This window comes from Rhamphochromis sp. 'chilingali', assembly GCF_963969265.1.
Source record: "Rhamphochromis sp. 'chilingali' genome assembly, chromosome: 1".
Taxonomy (NCBI): Eukaryota; Metazoa; Chordata; class Actinopteri; order Cichliformes; family Cichlidae; genus Rhamphochromis; species Rhamphochromis sp. 'chilingali'.
This window is the reverse complement of record NC_137929.1, coordinates 23918589-23940884: the sequence shown is the minus strand read 5'-3', so window position 1 is coordinate 23940884 and position 22296 is coordinate 23918589. Positions and strand designations below refer to the sequence as shown.

General features: G+C 42.3%; 1 protein-coding gene across 3 annotated transcripts in view; it reads right to left on the bottom strand.

Annotated features, from left to right (window-relative positions):
• The window catches only part of LOC308392795 (uncharacterized protein), a 67022-nt gene that overhangs the window by 28803 nt on the left and 15923 nt on the right, over positions 1 to 22296 (bottom strand). For 2 of the 3 annotated variants that reach the window (XM_080876045.1, XM_080876044.1), the window contains exon 2: positions 20497 to 20596. Coding sequence is in view for 1 of the 3 variants with exons in the window: in XM_080876043.1 (XP_080732169.1) it covers positions 18420 to 19664; positions 20497 to 20514 (1263 nt within the window). In the remaining 2 variants the exon portion in view is untranslated. Of the gene's footprint in view, positions 1 to 12697; positions 19665 to 20496; positions 20597 to 22296 lie in introns of those variants that run through there. The other variant, XM_080876043.1, reaches the window with a different exon arrangement.

Sequence of the window (22296 nt, the reverse complement as noted above, 5' to 3'; positions counted from 1 at the left end):
GCAGCTAGTTAGTTTTAATATTACTCTTATTATTCTTTCTAGGTCACAAAATAAAAGTTTAACATATTTTCAGGCGAGAATGTAGCTGTGTAAACCTCAAATATCTGCTCAGTTTATCAAGACACCACATATTTTCAAAAGCGCTCCGACGTTTTCGGAGATGTCTGTTACCCACTAGCTCGATAGCTAGCCGGGGGCCATGAGAGCACCGGACTCCCGGCAGATCGTTTTCAAACCCACCGCCCTACTCAGGTTAAACATATATAAGTCACTTAGATAACTTAAAAATGTTATTGTTTGGCTTTTTTCAGTATTTTATTTGTTCCTGAGTAAATCGGCTGAGTTTATTAAACTCCACCGAAACAATCTGCACATTTAATTAAAATTCAATAAACTATCATCTTGTCTTTATTTTTAGTTAGCACAGACCTTAAACACTTAAAGCTGTAAGCTAATGATAGTTATATAACTATCTGGTGCAATAAGCTGTACTTTTACATTCAATGGATGATGATCTGATTAGTCGACTAATCGCAAAAATAATCGGTGACTAGTCGACTATCAAAATAATCGTTTGTGGCAGCCCTACTGTCTAGCAGTCTAAGGTCTGTTGATGGCTGCTTCAAAGTTGTTGTTGTTTGTTTTTTTTTAATGCAAGTTACCCATGCACCCAGGTTTGGGAATTCCTTCACACTGTCATCTATCCCAAGAATAGATGAATCCCAGGACATGAACCAAATATGACCAGTGTTGGGTAAGTTACTTTAAAATAGTAACTTAGTTACATTACTAGTTACTTCTCTCAAAAGTAACTCAGTTACTTCAAGTTATTCGTTACTTTCAAAGTAACTAGTTACTAGGGAAAGTAACTTTGGTTTTACTCAGAATTCTCTTGTTAATGTGTTGCTTCCATAACTTTGCCAGTCTTCTAGCTTGCTTACTTGCCACAAGTGCACTGTGCCACCTACCAATAGAAAGGAAAAGATAATGTGCATATTTCCACGAGAGAAATCCCACGCCTGGACCGTCATTGACTGCTGCCATGATTCTAGCCTACGTCACAGCGTCATGTGCGCCTTTTACATCCAACACAAAAACTGCAGTCGTGGTGCTCTCGATTGTACTCAGAACTCGGAAATTCTGCCTTCTGAATAGGAAGATGTAGGTAACACCAGACTACACATGAGCTGCATACAGAGCTGGACTGGGACAGAAAATTGGCCCGGGCATTTTGACTAGAGACCACCATTATAGGAAAAATCATAAAGCCTTTGAATGAAAACAAACACTGTTGTGACAGTGATGCACACTGTTCTGATGGTATATATGCATTAATCTATCAATCGTTTGTTGTAAGATTCAGATAATTATTTATTAAAAGCCAGACATTTTAAATGAGAATAAGAAAGAAAAGTATTTCTTTGTCCCCCCCTTTCCCTGTTAATGCCCTACCTGGCCCCCTGGCAACACTTTGCTAGATCCGCCCCTGCACAGTTACCAGCTGTCAGCTACCTAAAAAAGGATCCTGGGGTTATTTGTCTCTCAGAAACAGTTCATAACTTCCCTTCAACTCATTCATGTCACCTAAAAGGTAAACCTGTTTCTCCATCACCTGTTCAGCTCTGATGATCCAGTAAGGACATCTCCTGGTTTCATCTTCATGTTTCCCTCTCACCAGATAACCAAACCATATCATGACCAGCAGCTTTTTTGCAGCTGTGGCTCCAGCATCGAGTGATGGGAGAAGAGAGCCGGAGATCGACAGACGGATTGGGGCTGCGGCTGCAGTAATGCGGACGCTGCACCGGTCCGTCGTGGTGAAGAGGGAGCTGAGTGTAAAAGCGAAGCTCTCAATTTACCGGTCGATCTACGTCCCTACCCTCACCTATGGCCACGAGCTGTGGGTAGTGACCGAAAGAACGAGATCGCGGATACAAGCGGCAGAAATGAGCTTCCTCCGAAGGGTGGCTGGCCTCTCCCTTAGAGATAGGGTGAGAAGTTCGGCCATCCGGGAGGGGCTCAGAGTAGAGCAGCTGCTGCTCCACATCGAAAGGAGCCAGCTGAGGTGGTTCGGGCATCTGACAAGGATGCCCCCTGGGCGCCTCCTGGGTGAGGTGTTCCAGGCATGTCCCACCGGGAGGAGGCCCCGGGGCAGACCCAGGACACGCTGGAGAGATTATATCTCTCGGCTGGCCTGGGAACGCCTTGGTGTTCCCCCGGATAAGCTGGAGGAGGTGGCTGGGGAGAGGGAGGTCTGGGCCTCTTTGCTTAGGCTGCTGCCCCCGCGACCCGGCCCCGGATAAAGCGGATGAAGATGGATGGATGGATGGATGGCTCCAGCAAACATCAGCTGATACTAGAAATTAATATTAAATAAATTCTAACAACAGCTGATCAAGCTTAAACGTGCTGCTGTTGTTTAATAATAATAATGGATTGGATTTATATAGCGCTTTTCAAGGCACCCAAAGCGCTTTACAATGCCACTATTCATTCACTCCCACATTCACACACTGGTGGAGGCAGCTACGGTTGTAGCCACAGCTGCCCTGGGGCAGACTGACAGAAGCGAGGCTGCCATATCGCGCCATCGGCCCCTCTGGCCAACACCAGTAGGCTGTAGGGTAGAGTGTCTTGCCCAAGGACACAACGACCAGGACAGAGAGCCCGGGGATCGAACCGGCGACCTTCCGGTTACAGATACGCTTCCCAACCCCCTGAGCCACGGTCGCCCCGGTTTAGCGCGACATCCGCTGGTTTCCTCTTTTGGCGCAAAGTGGGCGATAAACAAACAAGAGAGCCGATCAGCTGATCACTGATCAGTTTTCATGATTGAAGTAGAAACGGGAGAGGGAGGGGGGAGAATGAAAGAAGAAGAGGCAGCTGTGCAGCGTAAAGACACAGAATAACTCCAGCTTTGTGCCTTTTTCATTGTAGCTGAATTAGGGGACAAACTGTTCCTTTTCACCTCAATAAGAAACGCGTAATATTTTCTCTGAATACAAGACTGGACGGTTGGCAACTCTAATAACTTATGAACAAAATAAAGTGCAACATCATCAGAATCAGAATCAGAATCAGAAAGGGTTTTATTGCCAAATGTTGAGCAGGTTTACAACATTAGGAAATTGCTGCGGTGCTTCAGTGCAAACATACTTTCATAAATTACGCTAAAATAGACATTAAAATAAAAATAAGAATAAGAATTAAAAGTGCTAAGTAGATAGATATGTACATGAGTGCAGGTGGTGATCAGTGCCAAACATTGAATGATGCAGTGAACACAGCGTAGGGTCATGTGTTAGTGGTGGGAACAGTCTTATGGTTATTGTTCATGTGTTCAACAGCAGAGGGGAAGAAACTGTTCTTATGGCGAGAGGTTCTGGTGCGAATGGACCGGAGCCTCCTGCCTGAGGGGAGCAGGTCAAACAGACTGTGTCCAGGGTGAGAAGGGTCAGCTGAGATCCGAGCTGCACGCCCCAGTGTCCTGGAGGTGTACAGGTCCTGCAGAGATGGGAGTCTGCAGCCAATCACCTTCTCAGCAGAGCGCACAACACGCTGCAGTCTCTGTTTGTCCCTGATAGTGGCTCCAGCGTACCATTAACTTCATAGCACCCACCCAGCTGTATAGAAACTCCCTCATGCTAGCTAGCACGCAGTACGGAAAAAGTCAGCACAACGAAAATAAACTGCACCTAAACTTGGTTTATATCTGACCCAGAGAGACTGCAGGTCATAACTTCTTACCTGAAGTTCAGTTCACACTCGGACCGGCGGCCGCTTCGGGTCTCTCCTCTTGCCTCCCTTTTCCTTCATCCACCTGCTGGCTTCCACCACTTGCTAATGTTACTGCATCTGTGGAAGCTCCGCGACAGCCACCACACGAAGTAACGAGTAACGACCCTATCTAAATCCCAGTAACGACTAACGCGTTCCTGATTTTGGCATAATAACTAGTTACCGTGCTCGTTACCACAATAATAACGTAGTTACTGTAACGCGTTACTTAATAATGCGTTATTCCCAACACTGAATATGACAAATCGAGTGAGAGCTCATTTAGCTATGATGGAAGCGTAAAATGTTGCTCATAAAGGTGCATGAAATTATCTGAGAAGGAGATTCCCTCTTGCCACTTTTCTAAGTCTTGCCAAGTGTTGATGTATGTTAAGCAGAGATGGGCAGTAACGCGTTACGCGTTACTGTAATCTGATTACTTTTTTCAAGTAACGAGTAAAGTAAGGGATTACTATTGCAAAATCGGTAATTAGATTACCGTTACTTTCCCGTAGGAACGCTGCGTTACTGCGTTACTAAAACCGTGATTTTTTTGCGAGAATGTCTCATGACAGTGACGTAAGCAAGTGCGCCGTTGGTGACAACAGCTGTGTCCAGATCAACAATGGATCATATATCGATTGTGGGAGCGAGTATGAGCGTGCAGCGTTTAAAGCTTGGAAATACTGACCTTATTTTGAGTTTGATTCCATAAAAAGTGACAAAAACATTAGCGTCCGTTGTGCGTGGGAAGAAAACTTTTTACAGCGAAAAAACCCCCCTAAACTTTCAAGCAAGCACCGAGTGCGCAACGACGTAATGGGAAACTCACAGAGAAACTCGCGGATTCGTCAACTGACCGCAGCACACCTGCACCAGGGTAAACCTCCGCCTACCCCCAGTCCTGCTTTACAGGTGAAAATAGAGCAAAACGACCACTGAGTCTTTGACTTTATTTATTTTCTGCTGTGTTTTACTTGCATCTATTTGAAAGAGTGAGTGTAAACACAAAAAATATTTTATTTTATGTGCTGGAATGTGCAGAAAATAAGTTTAAATATTAAACTAAGTTCTTCAAGTCAGAGAATGGTGCATATAATTTAATATTTATTTGATGCATAAAGTTAAAGGATTAAAACTGATAAAACAAGTTTAAAAAAAGAGACTTTTCCATTTGATTACATTTTGTATGATGGATTATGTAGAAAAAGTAGAATTGGGCTGAAAGATCTATCGCTTTATCACCTCTTCAGGTTGTAAATCGTGTTTTTAAAAAGTAACTAAGTAACTAAGTAATTAATTACTTTTGAAAATAAGTAATCAGTAAAGTAACGGGATTACTTTTTGGGGGGAGTAATCAGTAATTAGTTACTGATTACTTTTTTCAAGTAACTTGACCAACACAGATGTTAAGTACTGAAAAAATCATAAATTCTTCAGTTTTTTAAAGTTAAGAGTTTTTACATGTAATTTGTTCTAAAACAGAGCTGACTTTACATAGCATGTCTTCATGTGTATTAACATGTGCTGTAACCAAAGACTGATTTGAAGTAATCGATATAATAAATTATATATATTTTTTGGTACATTTTTTTTTTACTTGCATTTTACTTTCATTGATATATTTTGTATGAAGTTTGCTGTATGTTCTATGTATCATATGGCAATAAACGTATTTTTGAGAAAATCTGTTTTGAATCTAGTTTTTATATGCTGAATTTTATAGTAAGTAGAAATCTTAACCTAAATGCTAAAGGTAATATAACACTAGTGATAGGTTTTGAGTTTCGACCCAATTTTATTAACCTCAAGTTGGTTATTGGTCAATTTAACCCAATTTTTGGATAGTTATCCTAACCCAGAGTGCTGGGTCAAACCAGTAACCCAACCCTGTTAAGTTGAAACAACAACAATATTTGACCCAGCATTGGGTTACAAATTGGGTTATTTTTAACCGTGCAATATTTAGGGTGTATCAGTCAGAAGTCAGCTGTGTACCAACCTGACTTCTGCACAACACAACTGATGATCTCATCTCAAGGAGGCAAGAAATTTCACAAATGAATCCTGATAAGGCACATCTATGAAGTGAAAAACCATTTCAGGTGAATACATCATGAAACTTATTGAGAGAAGGCCAAGGGTTTGCAGCGATATCAAGAAAACAAAGGGTGGCTACTTTCAGGAATCTAAACTATAAAACATGTGTAGAGTCCATTTTTTCAATTTTTCATTGAGTCCTGCATTTGACTCCACATCAGGGCCGTGCAGAGAGGTTTAAAGGGGCGGGTGCTCAAAGTTAAAAAGGGGCACATTGAACCAGGCTGAATAACAACAACACACATTCATCAAGAATCTAATATAGGAAGGGCAGGGCTGTGTTGATCTGAGACTGTAGACATTAAAAAGTCCACAGGAGAGGTGGTAGCTGATTAAACAAGTGTCATGAGATAATAACAAAATGCAAAGATTGGTGACAGCGCTTGGAACCATAAGGCAATAAAAAACTGTGAGAAATAATTTAGGCTCTGCCTGTGAATCACTCTTTGCTTCTCTTCTTCCTTCCATCCCATCATTTCATATATCACTCTCCCACTTGCTATGTGAGAACAAGGCACAACTTGCTATTGCAATAAACTATAATCTAATTATCCACACCTAACAACTCTTGCACTTAATCTATAATAAAATGATGACAGAAAAATGTTATAGCCCTGCCTTTAGTAGCCTCACACAGCTCCTACTGTTTCCTCCTCATGTCCTTACCAGGCATGTCTGGACAATGTTATATCATGAGTAATATTTTTTTTAAAAATCCATCTAAATAAAACACACACATGCACACACAGTGACATTTTAGACCTTCTTCAGAATACTGTATATACTATGGGCATCATGGTGCTGATCCAGAATCCTTACATTATTATTTATTACTAGAGCTACAATAATAAAGCAATGAGGAGGGGGAAGTAATAAATATGAAATAATGTATTTATGATGATTTCATTTGTTTCACTATCCACTCTGTGCAGGGGCAAATCTTATTACATTTTTAAACTGTAGAGATACAATCATTTTACTGCTGTAAAATCCAAATTTTGTCTTATTTAAAATGTAAATCTAATATAATCTGCTTCTTAATGTATGTTCTTTAAAATACAGCGTGTGTTTTTAATATATTATAATTATAATAATTATTATGTGGACATGCATATTAGATCGTTTTTTAGTGAAATATAATCCCTCCAGAAAGGCAGGAAAAGCCCGGAAACTTACTTTAAAACTAAATATGTTCTGAATACTTTAAAACTAAATATGTTCCCTAAAACGGTGACAGAGCTACAGACCCATGACAGCCTTACACAGGTAGCCAGCAGCTGTGACCAGCACTACTTGTGCAGTTAATAAAAGGACAGGTAACGTTTGTCGCGCTGTTGCACACACAGCACGCTCGTTTGTTTCAGTTCGTCAGTTGCCACAAGACAGCTTACCAACGTGTACGTAATAAGCTAATACTCCTGTGTGCTACACACTACAGTGTACGCGGTACACCTACTTACTGGTTTTGTCGCATCAGTCTGTGTCTCTGAGTTAACTTGTGTTTCTTCTACAGGTCTGGACCGCTAAAAATGCGCGTGCTCTTTGTGAGCTCTTTCCCGGCTCGTAACCAGCGCGTTCTGCCGTCAAGGGCGATCATTGGTTAAATGTGATCATGTGACTGATGCAAGAAGATCCTTTTATTTAGCAAAACTGTGATTAATAGTTAAATATTATTGTTGAGGGGCACAGACAGGACTCCGCACGCACACACACACACACACACACACACACATAAAAAAAATAAAAATAAAATAAAAAGATTTTTTTTTAAAAAGTTGCCTCAACAAAAGGGCACTTTGGGCACCCATCAGGAAAGGGGCGGGTGCTCAAGCCCCTCTAGCCCCCCCCCCTCTGCACGTGCCTGCTCCACATCTTGCCTACCCACACAGCAAATCCGTGACAGTGTGTCCAAACTTTTGACTGTGTTGACATAAAGTGTACTATATATAGCAACTGTCAAAGAATTTCATCACCTTGGATGAATGTAGCATGTTAATTTTGTGTAGCTTTACAACAAAGGCATTGTTATTAAGAAAATAGGGAAAAGGTCATGTGTTCAAAAAACATACATATCAAAAATTAAGGTAGAGTTTCAGTCATGTCAACAATCACAAGAGAGAGAGAGAGAGACAGAAATGAATGAAAAGAGACATTAAATTTAAATGTTTTTAAATCACTCTTTAAAAACATTTGTGCACAGATGGAAATTTTATTTGATATCAGATAACTCACACACTCCCTGAGTGTGTTTCTTGTTGATTTGTTGTCTTACTCATGCAACACGACATACAGACTGAATGGTTTTTGTGAAACATAAATCTAAATGATGATCATAAACAAGAGCAACTTATTAAAGTTCTTACATGACATCTACTTAATTAAAAGAAAAACAGAAATAGTAATTTAATAAACATGTTATACTTTAACACATTTACAGTGGGGCAAAATAGTATTTAGTCAGCCACCGATTGTGCAAGTTCCCCCACCTAAAATGATGACAGAGGTCAGTAATTTGCACCAGAGGTACACTTCAACTGTGAGAGACAGAATGTGAAAAAAAATCCATGAATTCACATGATAGGATTTGTAAAGAATTTATTCGTAAATCAGGGTTGAAAATAAGTATTTGGTCAATAACAAAAATACAACTCAATACTTTGTAACATAACCTTTGTTGGCAATAACAGAGGTCAAACGTTTACTATAGGTCTTTACCAGGTTTGCACACACAGTAGCTGGTATTTTGGCCCATTCCTCCATGCAGATCTTCTCGAGAGCAGTGATGTTTTGGGGCTGTCACCGAGCAACACGGACTTTCAACTCCTGCCACAGATTTTCTATGGGGTTGAGGTCTGGAGACTGGCTAGGCCACTCCAGGACTTTCAAATGCTTCTTACGGAGCCACTCCTTTGTTGCCCGGGCGGTGTGTTTTGGATCATTGTCATGTTGGAAGACCCAGCCGCGTTTCATCTTCAAAGTTCTCACTGATGGAAGGAGGTTTTGGCTCAAAATCTCACGATACATGGCCCCATTCATTCTGTCCTTAACACGGATCAGTCGTCCTGTCCCCTTGGCAGAAAAACAGCCCCATAGCATGATGTTTCCACCCCCATGCTTCACAGTAGGTATGGTGTTCTTGGGATGCAACTCGGTATTCTTCGTCCTCCAAACACGACGAGTTGAGTTTATACCAAAAAGTTCTACTTTGGTTTCATCTGACCACATGACATTCTCCCAATCCTCTGCTGTATCATCCATGTGCTCTCTGGCAAACTTCAGACGGGCCTGGACATGCACTGGCTTCAGCAGCGGAACACATCTGGCACTGCGGGATTTGATTCCCTGCCGTTGTAGTGTGTTACTGATGGTGACCTTTGTTACTTTGGTCCCAGCTCTCTGCAGGTCATTCACCAGGTCCCCCCGTGTGGTTCTGGGATCTTTGCTCACCGTTCTCATGATCATTTTGACCCCACGGGATGAGATCTTGCGTGGAGCCCCAGATCGTGGGAGATTATCAGTGGTCTTGTATGTCTTCCATTTTCTGATGATTGCTCCCACAGTTGATTTTTTCACACCAAGCTGCTTGCCTATTGTAGATTCACTCTTCCCAGTCTGGTGCAGGTCTACAATACTTTTCCTGGTGTCCTTCGAAAGCTCTTTGGTCTTGGCCATGGCGGAGTTTGGAGTCTGACTGTTTGAGGCTGTGGACAGGTGTCTTTTATAGAGATGATGAGTTCAAACAGGTGCCATTCATACAGGTAACGAGTGAGGGACAGAAAAGCGTCTTACAGAAGACGTTACAGGTCTGTGAGAGCCAGAGATTTTCCATGTTTGAGGTGACCAAATACTTATTTTCCACCCTAATTTACGAATAAATTCTTTACAAATCCTACCATGTGAATTCATGGATTTTTTTTTTCACATTCTGTCTCTCACAGTTGAAGTGTACCTCTGGTGCAAATTACTGACCTCTGTCATCATTTTAAGTGGGGGAACTTGCACAATCGGTGGTTGACTAAATACTTTTTTGCCCCACTGTATATCTGCTTGTCATATTGGTTCTGACGGGGTGACACTAGGTGCACATCCCCTCGCCATACGCTTTCTGAAAGGAGTTCGCCGGCTGAGGCCCGTGCTTAAGTCCAGTGTGCCTGCTTGGGACTTGTCTTTGGTGCTGGAGGCCCTTTGTAGCCCCCCGTTTGAACCCATTGAGTCTGTGGATATTAAATTTCTTTCATATAAGACTGCATTACTTCTCGCTTTGGCTTCGGCAAAGCGAGTGGGTGACCTTCATGCGCTCTCTGTGCATCCCTCGTGCACACAGTTCTCTTCTGATGGCCACAAGGTCGTATTGCATCCAAATGCTGCCTATTTTCCCAAGATCATGCCTGCATCTTCTAGCTCAATGGAGTTTGAGTTGCTGAGCTTTTGCTCCCCTCCTTTTGCATCTGAGGAGCAGAGGAGGATGCATTCTCTTTGTCCAGTGCGTGTGCTACGCACCTACATTGAGCGCACTCAGAATGTGCGTTTATGTGACCAGCTGTTTGTCTGCTTCGCTGATCCAAATAGAGGTAGAGCTCTGTCCAAACGGAGGCTGTCCCACTGGATTATAGAAGCTATCTCACTGGCATACAGCACCGGTGGTCTTGCTTTGCCCCACGGGGTCAGAGCTCATTCCACCAGGGGGATGGCAACCTCATGGGCTCTTTTTAAAGAGGTGCCTGTAGCTGATATTTGTGCGGCAGCTAGTTGGGCATCAACGCACACTTTTGTGCAGTTTTATCGGTTGGATGCTACAGCCCCTTCGGTGGCTCATGCTGTCCTTTCTGCTGGGTCTACCACTCACTAAGGATGTGGTGGTCCGATTCCGGTTTGGTGGCTGCTCTGTGGGGCGTGTATATATGTCCCATACTTATGTGTTGTACCGAGTGAATCGACTGAAAGGGAACGAATAGTTATGTCTATAACTTCTGTTCCCTGAAGGAGAGGAACGAGGTACAACACAAGGTGGCCCCACTGAGCAGTTTGGCTTGGTGAAGAGCGGCTATCGAACTGAGGGATGACTGTGATGACAGCGGCTATATGTGCAGGCAGGGCCGTGCGCGTGTCATCACACGTCATCTGCCTTAAAGGCGTGATTAAAGGTTTCTTCAGCCAGGACACACGAGGGCGTGATATCCCATGCTTATGTGTTGTACCGAGTGAATCGACTGAAAGGGAACTCCCAAACACTAGTGGTGTGCGATACTGCATATTTTGGTATCGATCCGATACCAAGTAAATTCGGGCCAGTATCGCCGATACCAATACTGATACGATACTTTTCAATAAATAAGGTGGATGCCTCATTGAATTGCTAAATCGCAATTAATTTTCATGACCTTAAGTGTTTGTGTGATGTTTCCTTTGGTATAATTAATTAGTTAAAACCCAGGACATAATTAGGAGAAATTATTTATTCATAATTAAATAATTTTTTTTTATTATTGTTGCGGCTCGTGGTCTGCGATGCCACTGCAGATGAGATGGACTCACCTTCACGGCATCTACAATGATGCCTCGCCGGCTTAAAACCTGTGCGCTGCTTGTGCTGTTGTTGTTTTTGGTGTTGATGTGTACAGCTGGCAGCAGGAGGGTTGCAGCCGTTGAATGTAGGCTACTGTTACAGCAACCGTGTGATCACTGTAAGGGTGGACAGCGCACGGCTTGGGGTGAGCCGGAGGCTGGCGCGCCTGCCAAGCTGGAGACGGAGGTCGAGGTGCGCGGGGGTGCATGCTGTCCACTTCGGCACGCAGGCTGCACAGTCCTGCGTGCCGGCCGTCTGCCCAGCTACCTGTGAACCCCAGCTCACTTCCACGCCTACTGCGCCACCGCTGCTTGCCATATGGGTGGCCATCAGGCCAGCTCCGGGGCTTCCGCTGGAGGCGCGGGCGACCGCCAGAGTGGACACTTCCCCGTCGCTGGGCTAGGGCATGGGGCGCCGATGGTCCGGGCCAATTCCCTCGCCTGCTCGCGAGGTGAGGTGAAGCGGGCGAGGGGGGTATGTGGCAGGGTGTGTTCTGCGATGCCGCTGCAGGGTTGGTGGTGGTGATGTGTACGGCTGCCAGCGGGAGAGCTGAAGCCGTTGAATGTACTGTTACAGCAACCGTGTGATTATTGTAAGAATAAATGATGCTGCGAAGCATGAAAATGCCATCGGGTCTGCCCTGGTGGCGATCTTTTTTTTTTTTTTTTTTTAAATCTTAAGTGCACGCAAACCAGTACACAAATTAAAACAAATACTATTTATAAACTATAATACAAAAATTACAATTAAAATTCTCAACAACAAAAACAAAAAAATGTATATAATTAATATGTAAACAACTTAACAACCCCCAAAGTGTCAGTGCAACACCGAAACATAAGAGTGGGGGAGAGGGAGCAAAGTGTGCCTGCTCTCCGCTGACACAGGAGCGGTGTGTCCAGCGACCTGGTTGTTTCGTTTTTGCCGTTTTTACTTACCTTGGATCCAGATGAAACCATTGTGTCCTTTGATGTAGTCTCTCTCTTCACTTGCATACCCACCAAGCAGTGGTGTGTGTGTGTCTAGAAAATTTTTGTTGGGGGGGCCAGGTAGGGGCACAGATTTGGAGAAGGGTGGCAGATGTAATTGGCAGATAATGTTAAAAAAAAATTCTACCAACCATTAACCATAATTCAGTAACCCTGTAAACCTAATAACCGAATGCGCTTTTAACTCTTATTAGAATGAGATTTTAACCACTACGGTGCAAAGTTTTTAGACACTGCGTTGATAAAGTACAAGAGACACAATCAGTGCTTTGTCAGTGTTTACTCAGCATTCAAGGACAGCAATATTTGCATAGTATTTTTACTGACATATAGTGCACATATGTTTTGAGCAAAAACATTTTTGAATATTTAACATACAATTGGCAAATTAGCCAATGCCAATGCAAAACTTTATCTGCCTGTTAAAAAAAGAAGATAATCTTATTACAAACTGCTGTTTGATTTTTAAAACAGGAAAAAAGTGGAGAAACAACTGAAAAGACTAACATTTGAATAAAACCTGAAAGCAAGTAAATACTTTCTATGCTGCCTTATGGTAAACTTTGGTAATATTGATGTATAAAGAACAACACTAGCTGATGATGACATACAGTCAGCTGGCATGGTGACACTGCTGGACTGGGACAAAAAAAATTGGGCATTTTGACTAGAGACCGGCCCACCAGGTATTAAAGCCAAAAAGCCTTTGAATGAAAACAAATGCTGTTGTGACAGTGATGTACACTGTCTTGTTGGTATATGTATGATTTCTATACATTTTACGTCAGATAAAAACTTTGTTCGCAAGATTCAGATAATTATTTAATAAAAGCTAGATATTTTAAATGAGAATAAGAAAGAAAAGTATTTTTTGTGCCCCCAACTCGTTAATGAGGAACAAATCCTCATTTCATCCTATGATAACAGCATTTTCACCATTTCAGCCAGTGTGAGTGGAGAACAGCCAAGTCTCCTCCCTGATAAACCTCCACATGTACCACCGAAAACAGTTAAATTACAGGGAGTGCAGAATTATTAGGCAAATGAGTATTTTGTCCACATCATCCTCTTCATGCATGTTGTCTTACTCCAAGCTGTATAGGCTCGAAAGCCTACTACCAATTAAGCATATTAGGTGATGTGCATCTCTGTAATGAGAAGGGGTGTGGTCTAATGACATCAACACCCTATATCAGGTGTGCATAATTATTAGGCAACGTCCTTTCCTTTGGCAAAATGGGTCAAAAGAAGGACTTGACAGGCTCAGAAAAGTCAAAAATAGTGAGATATCTTGCAGAGGGATGCAGCAGTCTCAAAATTGCAAAGCTTCTGAAGCGTGATCATCGAGCAATCAAGCGTTTCATTCAAAATAGTCAACAGGGTCGCAAGAAGCGTGTGGAAAAACCAAGGCGCAAAATAACTGCCCATGAACTGAGAAAAGTCAAGCGTGCAGCTGCCAAGATGCCACTTGCCACCAGTTTGGCCATATTTCAGAGCTGCAACATCACTGGAGTGCCCAAGAGCACAAGGTGTGCAATACTCAGAGACATGGCCAAGGTAAGAAAGGCTGAAAGACGACCACCACTGAACAAGACACACAAGCTGAAACGTCAAGACTGGGCCAAGAAATATCTCAAGACTGGTTTTTCTAAGGTTTTATGGACTGATGAAATGAGAGTGAGTCTTGATGGGCCAGATGGATGGGCCCGTGGCTGGATTGGTAAAGGGCAGTGAGCTCCAGTCCGACTCAGACGCCAGCAAGGTGGAGGTGGAGTACTGGTTTGGGCTGGTATCATCAAAGATGAGCTTGTGGGGCCTTTTCGGGTTGAGGATGGAGTCAAGCTCAACTCCCAGTCCTACTGCCAGTTTCTGGAAGACACCTTCTTCAAGCAGTGGCATAGCTGGACTGGCCATCGGGCATACCGGGCATTTGCCCGGTGGGCCGCTGGCGATTTTTTGTTTTTATGGGCCGATGGATTTTTTTTTTTTTTTTTTAGGAAGGGTATATATAATGAAAGGTGTTGGATTGGCCAATTGGTCATGATCGACTCTGGGCTGGACCAATTACAACCGAGGAGGCTGGATGCACCCTCCCCCTTGTTTAGCAATCACGTGATTTTCGCGCATTGCATGCCGGGAACTCGTGGCATAACAATCCAAGTACTGCATCAAATGCAAGCATTTGCAGCACCGCAAAACGTTCATTCTCCGGTTCCAATACCTTCTTGTTTTTTCTTTGCCGCACAAAAAAGGAATGTACAAAACGAAGGAGAACAATGCCGGTCCGTACAAAAACATACTCGACGAAAAGTCAAAGAAAAGATACGAGGAAAAAATCAAAGGAGTGAAAGGGTCAGACCCTTACGAGCACACAGAGTGGACAAAATACATTAGCGTGCTGCCCAACTTTCACCACGCTCATATTTATAATTATACGCTTCTTGGAGTGAGTGCATACACTCATGAAGTTTAGTAACTTCAGGTCACTGCAACAAGCCCAGGACCAGTTTACCGACGGATGGGTACAGGACCTTGAAACGCACCGTGTAGAACGAAAGACCATCGTACGAACAAAGTTTACCAGTCTCACAAATCGTCTTCATAAATACACATTCGTTAACAGTTTATTAATATAACCTTTGAGCTCAACGGTAATTAATTAGTAGTGGAAATAATTTCTGGTAGCATCACAGAAATGTAGCAGTGACAATAATACTGTATGCTGTAATCGCACTGGACAATTAGTGATACAAAACAACTGTTTTATCCTGTGAATAAAAGAATATGTTTTTGTCAGTGTACCATGGTAATAACAGAAGCGAAACGCAATATTGTGTCAGGACAATTCACTATTTATGCACAATAAACAAAGGAGCATAGCGCGACAATTTCTGTTCAGCGCCAGACTTGCTTGTAACCTATATCACCAATTATGTTAAGAAAAATGACGTATTAACTACTACAAAACTGACCTTTGTGGGAATGGAGCAGACTAACATGTGAGCTGGAGTGTTCTGAGACGTTATATTTGGTATATCCAGACCATCAGCTCTTACTTCAGAAACATGGCTTAAAAAATTTATCTTCAACGACGTAATCCGATAAAAAAAAAAAAAAAAGGATCTCTTTACCCGTCGGCTTTCCGTGGCTGTCATGCGACCGGCTATTGCAGTTACAACAGCTTCTTGCCATTTTTTTATTGCTGTGTAACTGAGCTCAATTGAAAGCCTGCGTGCGCTAGCACCTCTTGCCACAAGTTCCCAGAATCCTTTGCGGTTTTACCCCTGAATGACGTCACATTTTCAATTTTTATCCTGGTCGGCCGTTCTCTAGTCAAAATGCCCGGGCTGATTTTTTGTCCCAGTCCAGCCTTGAGCAGTGGTACAGGAAGAAGTCTGCATCCTTGAAGAAAAACATGATTTTCATGCAGGACAATGCTCCATCACACGCGTCCAAGTACTTCACAGCGTGGCTGGCAAGAAAGGGTATAAAAGAAGAAAAACTAATGACATGGCCTCCTTGTTCACCTGATCTGAACCCCATTGAGAACCTGTGGTCCATCATCAAATGTGAGATTTACAAGGAGGGAAAACAGTGCACCTCTCTGAACAGTGTCTGGGAGGCTGTGGTTGCTGCTGCACGCAATGTTGATGGTGAACAGATCAAAACACCGACAGAATCCATGGATGGCAGGCTTTTGAGTGTCCTTGCAAAGAAAGGTGGCTATATTGGTCGCTGATTTGTTTTTGAATGTCAGAAATGTATATTTGTGAATGTGGAGATGTTATATTGCTTTCACTGGTAAAAATAAATAATTGAAATGGGTATATATTTGTTTTTTGTTAAGTTGCCTAATAATTGTGCACAGTAATAGTCACCTGCACACACAGATATCCCCCTAAAATAGCTAAAACTAAAAACAAACTAAAAACTACTTCCACGAACATTCAGCTTTGATATTAGTGTGTGAATGTGTGTGTGAATGGGTGGATGACTGGATATGTAAAGCGCTTTGGGGTCCTTAGGGACTAGTAAAGCGCTATATAAATACAGGCCATTTACCATTAATGAGTTTTTTGGGTTCATTGAGAACATGGTTGTTGTTCAATAATAAAATTATTCCTCAAAAATACAACTTGCCTAATAATTCTGCACTCCCTCTAGTTTGAATATGAAATCAGGGCTCAAACTTCTTGTTCTGAGACCATTTCTTTATTTTTCACACCAAACTGTTTAATAAGACAAACTTTACACAGAGTTCATCAAATATAACTAACGCTTTAACATTATCAGGATTTCATAATGCAAACTTCAAATCAACAAGAAAACAGCTGCAGAACATGTGGATCAAAATGATTTCATTAAAACAACATGTGGACTTCAACGATACAGTAAATACACTAAAGTGAAAGGAGGAGCCAAAAATAGATGTTTAATAGAATTTGAATTATTTAAAGGGTCCTTATGTGTGCTGCCGTTTTTAACGTTTAACATTTCTTTGAAATGAATAGATTTAAAAAAAAGAAGTTAATTTTGGAAAAACTAAGAAAGTTCAAATGAAAGAAATTGATATATATCTATATCAGTAATTTTGATCGCCCTGCATGTAGTGACAGTGACAGAGAAGCTGCATGTATAGATGTACATATCTATACATGCAGCTTCCTAAATGTAACATTCAGGATTATTCACTGCAGGTCCAGAAATCAGAGCTACCTCATCAGATCCAAATGTGACATCAGCTGACACTCTTTACATGAGATTCCATCTGAACTCTGTGGAGCCTGATCTCAAGGTTTTTAAGTCCAACCCTGAAGCCAGAAGAGGATCTTTCTCTCTCTTCAGATTCATTGTGATCCAGTGATTTCAGTCCTACATGATCAGGCTGATGTTTGCACAGAGCAGATAATGAAGTGAATGTTTTTGCACATTGGTAACAGTGAAACAGTTTATTTACAGCGTGGAATCGTTTGTGTTTGGAGTATGAACTGAGATTCCTGAAGCTCTTGTCACACTGGTCAGAGCTGAAGTTCGCTTCCATGTGTGTACAATCATGTTTGTTACGATGACCTGATTGTGAGAAGTTTTTGTCACAGTGTCTGCACTTGTATGGTGTCTCTCCTGTGTGGATTTGCTCATTCTTGTTCGTTAAGCTCACGTGCAGTGGTGAAGGATGACCCACACTAGTCACAGATGTGCTTTTTAACCCCACTGTGGAAGAGTTCATGTATTTTTAATGTACTTGGTGTGTGGAAGCCTCTCCCACATTCTTTGCAGTAGTTCATTTTGTCTCCAGTGTGTCTACGTTGATGCGGTTTAAGGTCCCGTTGATGATTGGAGGTTTTTCCACAAAGGTCACAGAGAAACGTTTTCCCACCACCACAGTGACGACAGGGTTGAGAACTGGATCCATCTGTGTTGCTCTGCTTCTAAACAATGACAGCGTAAGTGATCTCTGCCAATGTCCAACTACGTTTTACTGTTTACATTATAACACTCAGCTTACCGAGCGAAAATGACTCTTCATTTTTCCAAACTGTTCATTCAGTATAACTCCATAAGTTTACTGATTAGACTTGTTCCAAACAATCAGGTTAAAATTACAAGATAAAAAAATCAATACATCCTCACAGTAACTGCACTTGTAGAGTTAATTTCTGGTGTGGATCTGTTGGTGTTTTTTTCAGGTGATGTGGAACTTTAAAAGTCTTCTCACACAGTTCACTTTTGTAAGGTCTCTCCTCAGAGTGGCTAAACATGTGTCGTTGTAACTGTGCATCTGTTGTAAACAGTTTCCCACACTGATCACAGCAGGAAACATAATTTCCAGTGTAAATCCGTAGGTGAATATTTCGGTACTGTTTGTCACTGAACCTTTTTCCACAAAAATCGCAGCTGTACGCCTTAATTCCAGAGTGGGTAACTAGATGCTTCTGTAAGTTTCGACTTTGAGCAAAAGCTTTACCACACAAGTCACAGTAGTGTGCTTAAACTACACTGTGGATGAGTTGGTGTTTTTTTAAGGCTCCAGCCCGGGCAAAAGACTTTCCACACAACCCACAGCTGTACGCTTTAACTCCACTGTGGATGAGTTGGTGTCTTTTTAAGTCTCCAGCCTGAGTAAAAGATTTTCCACACAAGTCACAGTTGTAAGGTTTAACTCCACTGTGGATGAGTTGGTGTGTTTTTAAGCCTCCAGCCTGAGTAAAAGATTTTCCACACAAGTCACAGTTGTAAGGTTTAAATCCACTGTGAATGAGTTTGTGTGTTTTTAAGTTTTCTGCCAGGGTAAACCACTTTCCACACAAGTCACAGCTGTAAGGTTTAACTCCACTGTGGATGATTCTGTGTGTTTTTAAGTTTCCAGCCCAGGTAAAAGACTTTCCACACAAGTCACAGCTGTAAGGTTTAACTCCACTGTGGATGAGTTGGTGTCTTTTTAAGTCTCCAGCCCGGGTAAAAGACTTTTCACACAAGTCACAGCTGTAAGATTTAACTCCACTGTGGATGAGTTGGTGTCTTTTTAAGTCTTTAGCCAGGGTAAAAGACTTTCCACACAAGTCACAGCTGTAAGATTTAACTCCACTGTGGATGAGTTGGTGTGTTTTTAAGTTCTCTGCCTGGGTAAACCACTTTCCACACAAGTCACAGCTGTAAGGTTTAACTACACTGTGGATGAGTTGGTGTTTTTTTAAGGCTCCAGCCAGGGTAAAAGACTTTCCACACAAGTCACAGCTGTATGCTTTAACTCCACTGTGGATGAGTTGGTGTGTTTTTAAGCCTCCAGCCTGAATAAAAGACTTTCCACACAAGTCACAGCTGTAAGGTTTAAATCCACTGTGCATGAGTTGGTGTCTTTTTAAGCTTTGAGCCCAGGCAAAAGACTTTCCACACAACTCACAGTTGTAAGGTTTAAATCCACTGTGCATGAGTTGGTGTCTTTTTAAGCTTTGAGCATGGGTAAAAGACTTTCCACACAACTCACAGCTGTAAGGTTTAAATCCACTGTGGATGAGTTGGTGTCTTTTTAAGGTTTCAGCCAGGGTAAAAGACTTTCCACACATGTCACAGCTGTATGCTTTAACTCCACTGTGGATGAGTTGGTGTCTTTTTAAGGCTCCAGCCTGGGTAAAAGACTTTCCACACAACTCACAGCTGTACGTTTTCTCTCCCTTTCTTCTGTGAGGTTTGTCAGCCTCCTGAGAGTGCTGACTTCTTGCTCCATGTTGGTCCTGCAGTGACAGAGGCAGTGAGTGAAATGCAGTCGTGGAACAAACTGAAACTCCCTCCGTCAGTGGAATCAAACATGTCAACAAACACATTGCTGGTGTGTTACCACCACCTTCTGGTGATAGTATCACATTACAATGATGTAACCAAAACTAATGACATGGCCTCCTTGTTCACCTGATCTGAACCCCATTGAGAACCTGTGGTCCATCATCAAATGTGAGATTTACAAGGAGGGAAAACAGTACACCTCTCTGAACAGTGTCTGGGAGGCTGTGGTTGCTGCTGCACGCAATGTTGATGGTGAACAGATCAAAACACTGACAGAATCCATGGATGGCAGGCTTTTGAGTGTCCTTGCAAAGAAAGGTGGCTATGTTGGTCGCTGATTTGTTTTTGTTTTGTTTTTGAATGTCAGAAATGTATATTTGTGAATGTGGAGATGTTATATTGCTTTTACTGGTAAAAAATAAATAATTGAAATGGGTATATATTTGTTTTTTGTTAAGTTGCCTAATAATTATGCACAGTAATAGTCACCTGCACACACAGATATCCCCCTAAAATAGCTAAAACTAAAAGCAAACTAAAAACTACTTCCAAAAACATTCAGGTTTGATATTAATGTGTTTTTTGGGTTCATTGAGAACATGGTTGTTGTTCAATAGTAAAATTATTCCTCAAAAATACAACTTGCCTAATAATTCTGCACTCCCTGTATGGATGAGCCCAGGATAGAAAAGATAAAGCTGCTGTTAACGGGTTTTTAAAAACCAAGCAGCTGAACACACAGTTTCAATAACAGTGTTGTGTTGTCTGTGATGTTTTTCTCACCTTTTGTGTTGAAGACATTTTTCCTCTGTAGTGGCTGAGCTGAGTCCAAATGGCTGAAATTGTTTCTCTGCTGTTCCAGACTCTTCTGCTCCTGTTACTCCTGTTGTAAAAAAAAAAAAAAAAGTATCGATCGATATCGATATTGAACCGTTTGATACAGTGCTTTCGGTTCGGTACGCATATGTATCAAACAATACAAAATTTTAATTTATTTTATCAACTTTTCTTCTGATGATGCTGTCTGTGTTGAGAGCTCAGTGGATCTGCATTCGACTACTCCGCCTAGGCTCCACTGTCGAGCGCAGATCCACTGAGCGCAGCACAAGCTAGCAAGACAGTAGCTAAGCTGGTTGCAACATGGCAAATTGAACCTCCCCCACCCTCATTCAGATCTGGACTTTGGAACTATTTTGGTCTTCATGTGAAGTATGTACGGTGGCCCCTAGAGACAAAGCACGTACAAACTCCAAAACACACGCAAACTCCAAAACACTTGCAAACTCCAAAACACATGCAAATTCCAAAACACAACGGAAGTGCTCCAGGACGCTAGGGGCAGTGTTGAGCTTTTGTTACCTAGTAACTACACAAGCCAGGAAGTACCAATGACCGGATTTGGGGTCTGCAGCCTTAAAGGCCGCATTTTAAGGCCGATTACGTCACAGCGACACGACAAAGACTGTCCCAATTCAAAGGCTGCTCGAAATGCAGCCCTAAAATGCGTCCTTAATTTCCCTGAATTTTAAGGATGGGTCGGTGTAGCCTTCATGGCCCAACATATCCCAGACTTCATAGCGCGGCAGTGGTGTGGACAATTTTGCCGGGAAAAAAAAACGGCGGAAGCGGAGCGGATGAAGAGTAAACTTTCAGAAGTAAGTACTGAATATTATGTCACTTATTTATGCGCAAATGTTTTTATAATGAAGAACATTAAAACATCACTGTTGGCCACATGTTGGGAAAGTTATGTGACATTAGCGATGTTTGTACTAACTTGGTTTTAAAGCCTTTACTTCAAAATATACGCCGTACAATAGTTGACTTTAATCTTACAGAGAATGTGAGGATTTTGTGAATAATTAAAGTCAGTCATATATCCACAAACACAACAAGCTGAAAGTCAGTGAACCTGCTCGGTTTGCAGTCCTGAATATCACGGCACAAGCAGGATCCACTGCACTGTTAATGTGCAAATTCCCTGCTGACTCGGCCTCAGGATGTGTAGAGGCAAGAATCATATATATATATATATATATATATATATATATATATATATATATGCGCAGTATCTTAGCTGTTCCCAGGACTGCGCTCTTCTGGACAGAGATCTCCGATGTTGTTCCCGGGATCTGCTGGAGCCACTCGCCTAGCTTGGGAGTCACCGCACCTAGTGCTCCGATTACCACGGGGACCACTGTTACCTTCACCCTCCACATCCTCTCGAGCTCTTCTCTGAGCCCTTGGTATTTCTCCAGCTTCTCGTGTTCCTTCTTCCTGATATTGCTGTCATTCGGAACCGCTACATCGATCACTACGGCCGTCTTCTTCTGTTTGTCTACCACCACTATGTCCGGTTGGTTAGCCACCACCATTTTGTCCGTCTGTATCTGGAAGTCCCACAGGATCTTAGCTCGGTCATTCTCCACCACCCTTGGGGGCATCTCCCATTTTGACCTCGGGACTTCCAGGTTATACTCGGCACAGATGTTCCTGTACACTATGCCGGCCACTTGGTTATGGCGTTCCATGTATGCCTTGCCTGCTAGCATCTTGCACCCTGCTGTTATGTGCTGGATTGTC